Source organism: Bombina bombina, chromosome 5 (assembly GCF_027579735.1).
Source record: "Bombina bombina isolate aBomBom1 chromosome 5, aBomBom1.pri, whole genome shotgun sequence".
NCBI lineage: Eukaryota > Metazoa > Chordata > Amphibia > Anura > Bombinatoridae > Bombina > Bombina bombina.
In genome coordinates, this window is record NC_069503.1 from 363,908,441 (window position 1) to 363,918,440 (window position 10,000).

General features: G+C 31.8%; 3 protein-coding genes and 1 long non-coding RNA gene across 8 annotated transcripts in view; 1 reads left to right on the forward strand and 3 right to left on the reverse strand.

Moving 5' to 3' along the window:
* Nucleotides 1–10,000, reverse strand: part of HOXA3 (homeobox A3) — a 52,516-nt gene that overhangs the window by 33,048 nt on the left and 9,468 nt on the right. Inside the window, exon 2 of one of the 5 annotated variants that reach the window (XM_053714169.1) lies at nt 2,585–2,688. The exons of 3 other annotated variants lie outside the window; for them this stretch is intronic. The gene's annotated coding sequence lies outside the window, so the exon portion shown is untranslated. Of the gene's footprint in view, nt 1–1,742; nt 1,762–2,584; nt 2,689–10,000 lie in introns of those variants that run through there. One more of the 5 variants, XM_053714171.1, reaches the window with a different exon arrangement.
* LOC128660365 (uncharacterized) overlaps nt 2,941–10,000 on the forward strand; it is a 10,914-nt gene continuing 3,854 nt past the window's right edge. Inside the window, exon 1 of the long non-coding RNA XR_008402521.1 lies at nt 2,941–3,030. This is a non-coding gene — a long non-coding RNA (uncharacterized LOC128660365). The remainder of the gene's footprint in view (nt 3,031–10,000) is intronic.
* HOXA5 (homeobox A5) lies at nt 3,379–5,748 on the reverse strand. Its single transcript, XM_053714174.1, has 2 exons — nt 4,980–5,748; nt 3,379–4,380 (listed from the first exon to the last, which is right to left on the reverse strand). Exons 1-2 carry the CDS (start codon nt 5,542–5,544, stop codon nt 4,130–4,132), a joined length of 816 nt encoding a protein of 271 aa, XP_053570149.1. The 5' UTR covers nt 5,545–5,748; the 3' UTR covers nt 3,379–4,129.
* Nucleotides 7,035–9,542, reverse strand: HOXA6 (homeobox A6). Its single transcript, XM_053714176.1, has 2 exons — nt 8,808–9,542; nt 7,035–7,507 (listed from the first exon to the last, which is right to left on the reverse strand). The coding sequence occupies exons 1-2, from the start codon at nt 9,244–9,246 to the stop codon at nt 7,236–7,238; spliced, it is 711 nt and encodes a 236-aa protein (XP_053570151.1). The 5' UTR covers nt 9,247–9,542; the 3' UTR covers nt 7,035–7,235.

Sequence of the window (10,000 nt, forward strand, 5' to 3'; positions counted from 1 at the left end):
AGCTGTGATTTGTTAAGCAATGACAGCTTTCACCTTAAGCTAGGGCTGCTTCACAGAATTACAATTGTTTGAACAGTAATGTTTAAGTAAATATTATATTCAAAAGGGAAATATAGTTGAAAATTCCCTATATTCAACTTAAGCCACATGCACATGTATAATTTATACACATACATGTTGACTTGTGTTACATATATAAACATACTGATTACGAAAAAATGAATATATTAACTTCAAGAGACAAATATACAGACGTGTATATAATGTAAAAATAATAAGAATTGACATACAGAAATTCCAAGTCAGGTATTTGGAAAATAGAAAACAAAACTTTCCATTTGCCTATATTATTTTAGTGTATTCCTTAAAAAAAATGGGGGTTAGGGAGATAATTATTCAATAAGTAATTTGTTGAAATTGGTTTAGGTAGCTGTACTTTAATTATAAATACCTTACATTAATATGTGATATGAGGCGGTGTGTATTTTTATTCAAACTGTTTAAAATGTTCAATTATCTATTGCATAAAGAAGCTTTTAATGAAAATATTACAATACATTAATTATTATATTTTTAATGGGCATTTATGTTCTTTAAAAATAAAGGTATACAATTTAATAAACTTGGACATTTAAAATGTATGATTTGGGTTAAGACATAACCTTGTTCTTTATGTACATATTTACATACGTGCAATAAGCAGAAAATGCATGATCTTTGATAGAGCCAAGTTCTTTTTTTATTTATTTTTTATAATTATTTATTTAATATTTTAAAAATTGGATAACTCATTTGATGTAGAGGACTCAGTAAAACATGTATATGCATAAGTACATAAGTGACCATTTTAGCGCAAAACATTCTATACTGAAGTATTTAATTTTTATGATTTTAATGACACCTGGCTCCAGTTGCCATCTTTAATCTTATTTATCTAATAAATAAAATAACTAATTGAATTATCTTCCGCATAATGCATTTCCTGGAAAAAAATGGTACAGGCTTGTAAGTGAAGCTTGACCTTTTGTAGAGTATTGTTCAATATTATAAAAGCACAATTTATGGGACAGAAATCACATGTTAGTCCCAGAGTGTGTTAAGATAATATTATATCCTTATAAGAAAAATGTGTAGCCTTGTTTTCAGAAATATCATATATATATATATATATATATATATATATATATATATATATATATATATATATATGTATATATATATATATACAGTATATATATACAGTATATATATATATGTATGTATGTATGTATATATATATATATATATATATATATATATATATATATATATATATATATATGTGTGTGTGTGTGTGAAAAGAAGCCACCTATCTTCGATTGAATGTGACAATTTCTGAATTTAAATGTGTATCATTTAAAACTTATCTTAAACATGGATTTTGTACAAACTAAAAATCCTGTTGATGTACATGATGCTATTAAACCAATACAAAAGTGTTTTTAAGAGGACCAAGCGATCCTGTGCTTTGCATATTTTAACACAATGTTGCTATGTCAGTTAAACTGAGGGTCATATATTATGCTAATTCAGATTCCTAGGAAGAAAGGGATCTAACAAACCGGAAGCCTTTCAATGAACAAATGTTTGTTTGGTCCCTAAAGTTTATTGCTTATCCAAACACTTACCTACAGATGTTGAGAAAATAGTTATTGAAGTTTAAATAATTTTTTAAAATAAATTAAAGATGTTTATGTTATTACCTTAGGTTTCAAGTTGATGAATAGCTGGCTGATAGCAGGACATATAAGTATAAGTAAGGAGTTGAATAGTCTCAAATTTAATAGCCCACACTTTGCTCTCAGATCTGCAAAATGGATATTGGCATTTCATCACCCACTTTTTTTGTCTAGAGAACTCAAAGGCTTACGTTAAATCCGGCCATAAAGTTCATTGCTGAGTAATCGCACTCCAGTGTGAACTATACTATTGACATAGAAAGAATGTTGAAGTAAACACACAGCTGGGGCCTATCCAGATTCCTAACCAGGACAGAAATGTAGAAACAGTACATATATCTGTAGGGTATGTACACTTTCTTACTTTCCTATGTTGGTTAGGACAGCTGCTTTGATTAATTCACTTTCATTTTTGTATTAATGCAAATCTACAGCTAGAAATAAGTTACACAAGGTATAAGTGAAGTGTGAGGCACTTCAGTAAAGCAGAAATCTAAACTGGCCTAAGTACTTGTGATAAACATGATAATCTATAAGTAAAAAAAAAAAAAGTTACTATTGAAATTTACTTTTTCAAGATAGCAATGTCTTTTAAAATAATCCCATAATATAAACACTAATAATGATTATACCACTACTTTAAAAGACTTTTGAAAAATGGGGTTAGGATATTAGGATACCATTCTGTGAAAGAAGTAATTGTGTTTTGTACTAATGAGCTTTAGGTCTTTTATATATGAGACAATGCCTAATTTTTTATCCAACCTATATTAGTCTCACATCCTCAAAATATTATTATTAGTTGCAAAAATATCTACCACCTCATCATGAAGATAATGCCAGATTAGTACATGCACTAATCTTACCTTAAACTGTTAGCCCACAAACATCTTAAACTCTGATGATCTGAGCAAGGTTGTTCTTTCATTCATTAGCTGACTGGCTTCAAAATCTTACTGTAGGTGTCCAGCTAAAAAGCCAAATGATGTCCAGCATCAGTGAGATTATATGATATGAGGTACATAATGTTGGAAGTCAACTCCCCAAAACCATAAAACTTAGTTTAATAGCCCCACGTGACTTTTTTATAGCCAGTGAGCCTATCTGTCTGTGCTATGGAGGATTTTACGATGTAATTCATAGACAAAACCCTATTCATTTGGCAACCAAATGTCACATAGCCGGAACTAGGGCTTATAAAGTTTACTGTTATATAACTTAGGGAAGACTTGAATGTAAGCAGTTAGCATAAGGGGATCTCTTTCACTTCCATTGCAGACTGAGAAGAGTTAGTCTTTCACGCAAAAGCAAGGTAAGTTACAATGGAACTAAAAAAAAAGCTATGGTAAGTATAGGGACCATTAATTGAATGCTGCTGATTAATTATTAGAAATGTACAAACTCTGCAACGTGTACCATAGAAAAAACACAAGTTGGAGTTGTAAAAAGTGTACTGGTCACTATTTAAATAATTGTTATTTAGGCACTAAATATATTACATTTGTGCCACTGTCCAAACTGAATAACCTTATATTTGTGTCCACTTCTCAATGTGAGTAATGTTTAGATAGCTCTAATTTCTCTTAGCAACCTCAGATTAAGAAATCAATGCACTGAAACATCAATCAATTCATGTTGCCATAGAAAATACTTTTAAAAAAAAAAAAAAATTAAAATAATAATCATAAAACAGTTTTTTTTTTTATATACAAAGTTTATTTTTTTGTTATGTTTCCAGTCATATTTTTTACTGAAAAAAAAAAAAACAAATACAAAAAAATGTAACAATTGCTTAAGCAGCCAAGCTGGACTATATGCTTAACTTTTTTTGACCAAAACACATAATACTGAAGCTTTCATGAGTTCGTGCAGAGTCATTATACAAAAAGGCACATCAAGGACAGACTGCTTGTTTGTGTCACGGCATCACTAGTCACCATACTAATACAAGATCATTTTATTGAACATTTCACCTCTACAACATAGTTATTTTCACAGGAATTATAGGTAGTTTCATGAAAATCTGTTTGACAGCTTGTAGGGCATCCAGACAATATCACACATTACAGAACATTAACAGGTTTTTGCAAACTCAATGCAACACAGACATAACATTTTGTAATAAACATTTTATACATTTACTTCAAGTAACACATAGCGCTATACATATTCAAATAAGTTAAAACATTTAATTTTCAAGACAAAATTCCATTCAAAATAAACAAAAAAAACAAATTGACATAAAGCATTTGAGTTATTTCACCCAGGATACAGGCTCAGGACTAGAAGATGAGGGTAACAATACCAGGTATATACCTTCACAGAAGTCACAGGGAAGAGTTCTAGAAAGTCCTGCGTACAATATACATGTGTAGCTAATACTGTATCAGTACTTTTCATTCATCCAACATTTATGGACGAAATGCACCTCCTGCAGCTGCCATGCTCATACTTTTAAGTTTATTGTCCTTTTTCCATTTCATCCTTCGGTTTTGGAACCAGATTTTGATTTGTCTTTCAGAGAGGCAAAGAGCATGTGCTATTTCAATCCTTCTCCTGCGAGTCAGGTATCTGTTGAAATGAAATTCTTTTTCCAACTCTAATGTTTGATAGCGGGTATAGGCTGTCCTAGCCCTCTTCCCTTCTGGTCCCCCTATGCTGTCTGCAACAGGGAGAAAACACACAAGTCAGTCAAAGCACAACATGTAGCTAACGCTCCTAATGTTACATTGTATCTTATGTCCGATTTCATGAAACCCACAGCAGCCTCATATATACTGGTGATGCCAGTTATTATCATTTTTTTCAATAAAGTAAAAAGTGTTGTATTTGATTCACTTTTGCTTGGTGTGCATTTAACAAACTTAATGTGCCATCTATTATTTTTTTTTTCTAACTGCTATTTTTGGGATAATTTAGATAAAGCATTATTTATCTATTGTTTGAAGCAATACATCTAGTTTAACTGAATTATTTCCCAATGAGAATTTCTTTAGAATTGATGACATATAGATAGGTAGATAGATAGATAAATAAATAGATATATAGAAAGAAAGATTAAACATAGGTTCATTGTAATTAAAATCAATGCACACACATTTTAACTTTGGTTAATTTTCTTTTTTATATAATATTAAATTGAGGTATCAAAAAAGGTCCAGGTGTATATAACTAGCGAGCCAAAAGTTGTTGTTTTTTTCTTTTCTAAACTATTTTTATTGAATGAAAGGGAAATAAATGTAATAATAAAATAGGATTTACCATGACTTATGTGCAGTTTTCTCATCCAAGGGTAAATCTGTGGCTGTGCTGATGGAGCTGGGCTCTGGCCGTTTTGTGAACTTGGCTGTTCGCTGCTAGCTGGGGTGTCATCTTCAGCAATAGAAGAAGTACCAACCCCTTCTCTGTTAATATGAGTGCTGCTGCTGCTGCTGGTGCTGTTGGTGCTGGAGGAAGTGTTGTTAGAGTTACTTAGAGAGTTTTTGCCCCCTTGGTGGCTCTCAGGCGAGGTTGGCACTGCTGAGCAGGGCAGAGAGTCAGGTGGAGGAGAGTGTGAAGCTGCAGGTTGGTTATACCTGCTCTCTGCAGAGGAACTTGAGTTGGCTGTATAATTTCTTGCTCTGTCATTGGCACTGTAGGGGTTGGAGGCTGAGCGGCCAACACTCAGGTCCATTCCATTGTAGCCGTATCCGTACCTGCTGGAATGCATGCTCGCTGAATCTCTGTATTGCTCGCTCACCGAGCTATGATCTCCATAATTATGTAACTGGTAGTCCGGGCCATTTGGATAGCGACCGCAAAATGAGTTTACAAAATAAGAGCTCATTTGTTTTTTGATATGTGTGCTTGATTTGTGGCTCTTGGTCGTTTTGTGCGTCTATAGCACCCTTTGCACAATTTATGATGAATTATGGAAATGACTGGGACATGTACTTGGTTCCCTCCTACGTAGGCACCCAAATATGGGGTACGACTTGCAATCACGTGCTTTTGTTGTCCAGTCGTAAATCCTGCCTGATGACCTCTAGAGGTAAACTCATGTACTGGTGGGGGAGCTGGGAGGATGCTTGGGTGGGTGAGCGCGCCTGAATGCGCGAGCACGTGGACAGATGTAGACTTTTCATCGGACTCGAGCGCCATCTGCTGGACAATATTCAGGCACTGCAGTCTCTGTTATGCTAGGAAGGGTACTGCAGGGTTGGGGTCGATCTGAGGTTACATCCCATTACAGGAAAATTATTGCATTCCCCTCACAGCTCCATTAGTGAATACGAAATGTACCGACTCACAGCCATAGTTCACAAAACAGAACATTAATACAGAAATATTGTACAAATGGTTAGCTAATTCGTTAAAAAAATCGTGTTTTCAGTTGTATTATCGATATTAAACCTTCAATATTCTCTCTCATTTTATGTAAGTATATATATATATATATATATATATATATATATATATATATATATATATATATATATATATATATATATATATATATATATATGTAGTGTTAAAAACTCAATAGTGCAGATAGCACCGCCTATTTAGTTAATTCAACATATAAAATAGCTATTAATATCAACATAGCTGTTTACTTGAATTCTTTTTTTATTTTACCTTTAGAACGTGTCTATTATTTCATCCAAAAAGAGAACATTAAAGGAAAATCAGTGCATTTCCTCGCACACTCTTGCAAGAAAAGTACCACAGTAGGAATATATATATATATATATATATATATATATATATATATATATATATATATATATATATATATATATATACACACATATATACACACATATATACACACATATATACATACATATATATATTTAATAGTTGAAGGGAAGTAACCATCAATGTATCATTATAATACTGAATATACTATTGCCCTATTCTTTGCTTTTTCTACTAATGGATACCTTGTAACTACTGGTAATTGTGTACATTTTATTTTGATCTATCCCGTAGCTACTGTGGCCTTCAAAATGTATCTGACAGCACTGACTGTTTTACAACATAGCTGATAATCCACTTTGTACAAGCAGATGAGAAACACATTTTGTTCTGAGGCCGACAAAATGAACGTGTTTTTTTGTCTGACACGTTTTTTAGATTTAAACTTCGATTTTAAGCTTTACCAATAGATGCAAGATATTTTTTTAATTGGCAAAGCAAAAAGTAAAAAAAAATAATAAAATAAAAAAAAAAATCATCATTTAGCACAGTTCATTTTATACAGCAATTTTTAGAATAACCTTGTGCCAAAAGCTTATGGTCTCTGCATACAAATGTAATTTTTGTGCAGACAAATTCTCAGAGAAACAGTTTATTTGAATATGTAGAGAGCCAGCTGCAGCTAAGTGAATGTAATCAGTAATGAATGAGGCACTCGCATGCACAAGCTAATTTCACCTATACTTACAGAATATAGAACTATACATAAATACAACGGTCATGTACAAAATATGAGCGGACTTGGGAGAGCAGAATAGATGAATAGGACTTGATATATTAAGTATTGCTTTGCTCTCCTGTCTTTTCTTCTGAAGCTTCACTGTTGGGCTCTGAAGAATTTATCAACTTGGTTTCTTTTTTCCATTTCATTCGTCTGTTTTGAAACCATATTTTTATTTGTCGTTCAGTTAAGCAGAGAGCATTTGCAATTTCAATCCGTCTCCTTCTTGTCAGATATCGGTTGAAATGAAATTCTTTCTCTAATTCTAAAGTTTGATATCTTGTGTAAGTTTGTCTCCCTCTCCTTCCATGGGTTCCATACATTGTACCTAAAAAGATATATAAAAAATGAAAAAATAAAACAATATAATTTAATATATTAATAAATTAATCAATACATCTAATCCATATTAATATAAAACAATATAAATAATTTAAATTAAATACACGTACTTTTTTCTATTTTCAGCCATACGTTTATTATGTATTTATATACGACGAATAAGTTCCTAATATATTATTTTAAAGATTTACAATAAATGCATAATTGTATATTTAACATCGATTACTTCCTTAGATTAGATCCCACCCTCTTAAGGCAACATTCTTTCTAAAGTACAGACACATATTCAGATTGTATGTGTATTGTATACAAACACACACACACTATATATGTATGTGTGTATATATATATATATATATATATATATATATATATATATATATATATATATATATATATATAAAACACACACTATATATGTATATATATATATATATATATATATATATATAAAAAACACACACTATGTATGTATATATTTATATATATATATAAAACACACTATATATGTATGTATATATATATATATATATATATATATATACGCACACACACCTATACTCACTATATATACACACACAGCCTTCCATTCTCCTTTACTAAAATACAGAGACTTACTATGCTTTCTTGTTAACAGTTTAGTTATCTCAAGTAGAAAGCACTTCTGCATTTTGTACCTTTTGCATCAGTTAGGTTACTGTTGACAGATTTACATATACATAGTTATGAGCAGTACATACATAAAATATACATAGCTATGAGCAGTACATATATAAAATATACATACTAAGTTATGAGCAGTACATACATAAAATATACATAGCTATGAGCAGTACATATATAAAATATACATACTTAGTTACTAGCAGTACATATATAAAATATACATACTTAGATATGAGCAGTACATATATAAAATATACATACTTAGTTATGAGCAAGAGCAGTACATATATAAAATATACATACTTAGATATGAGCAGTACATATATAAAATATACATACTTAGTTATGAGCAAGAGCAGTACATATATAAAATATACATACTTAGTTACTAGCAGTACATATATAAAATATACATACTTAGATATGAGCAGTACATATATAAAATATACATACTTAGTTATGAGCAAGAGCAGTACATATATAAAATATACATAGTTATGAGCAGTACATACATAAAATATAGATAGTGATAACATATTAAAAACTGCCTCTTTGCATATATTATTAAGTTTATGACATTATATCCATGACCCTCTCTGTTGCACACATTAGTCACTTACCAGCACAGGAGTTGACTCTCTGCATCCAGGGGTACACTGGGCTGCTATACTTCCGGTCATTGCTCTCCTCAGTTAGCATCTTGCTCTGGGCATTGGCAGACTTGTATTGTTGCTCAGTAGTGAAGTTGAGATATTCAGTACCATGTACCCTTTGCTTGGTCCCATATGAAGCAGAGTTATTAGTATTGTCCTTGTCCGAATAAAAACAGGACGCCCCATACTCATAGGAGTTCCTATTGCAGGCTATAACTGTGCTGGATTGCTGGTAGAAACAAGGTGAGGAATAAGCCTTATCCTGAAGAGCAGATGTCCCATAAGAACCAGGAAAATGCCTCAAAGCTTCATAACTTGAGGAATAAATTGGGATCTGTCCCACAAACGAGTCCTGACCATTAGGCAGGCTCCCAGGAAAAGTGCTATTCACAAAGTAGGAACTCATTTGCTCCACACTCCCTAGTACTGTGATTTGTTGTGTATTAGTACATCTGGCTATAACTATTAGTAGTCATCGAACTGGTTTGTTTCTGGATGGCCGAGCGCCAAAAGCGACAGAGGCAAATATAAGCAGCTGATCGTTCAGTAGCCAATAGAAAGGAGTGATGGTGGTGCTCCCTAGGGACTGGGGACTGAGCCAGCAAACTTCCCAATAACAAGCTGCCTCACAGGCACATAGGCACCAAAATATGCTCAGAACACTAGAGTGGGACATGTATGGCTCTTGCTAGGAAAAATATTGTTTACTACTGTAATGGTCAGGTCAATAGCACATACATAGATGTATAGGGCAGAAAATGATTGGTGTATGTGTGTATATATATATATAATATTTATATATATATATATATATATATATATATATATATATATATATATATATATACATATTCATACATGCATAGAGTACATCTATTTTAGTATTTTCGTGCCATCATATATAGTATTGAATTTTCAAGACAATTAAAGATTATCTATTTATCTATCTATCTATATCTATCTATCTATCTATTTATGCATCTATCTGTTCCTCAACATTTTAGATAGACAGACAGATAGATAGATACATAGATTATCTGTTCGTCTCTCTCTATTTATCTTTCTATATATTATATCTACAGCCATTCCTCTAAAACTTTTAAATACATATTTATTAATAATATAAGACGCAGATATATTGATTCGCCTTATTTCGATTA

What these genes read in the sequence shown, in the direction of transcription:
- HOXA5 (XM_053714174.1), bottom strand. Translation starts at nt 5,544, where the DNA reads ATGAGCTCTTATTTTGTAAACTCATTTTGCGGTCGCTATCCAAATGGC. An exon ending in AAAACTGCACATAAGTCATG is followed by an intron (nt 4,381 to 4,979) that starts GTAAATCCTATT and finishes TCCCTGTTGCAG; the next exon opens with ACAGCATAGGGGGACCAGAA.
- HOXA6 (XM_053714176.1), bottom strand. Translation starts at nt 9,246, where the DNA reads ATGAGTTCCTACTTTGTGAATAGCACTTTTCCTGGGAGCCTGCCTAAT. An exon ending in GAGAGTCAACTCCTGTGCTG is followed by an intron (nt 7,508 to 8,807) that starts GTAAGTGACTAA and finishes ATATCTTTTTAG; the next exon opens with GTACAATGTATGGAACCCAT.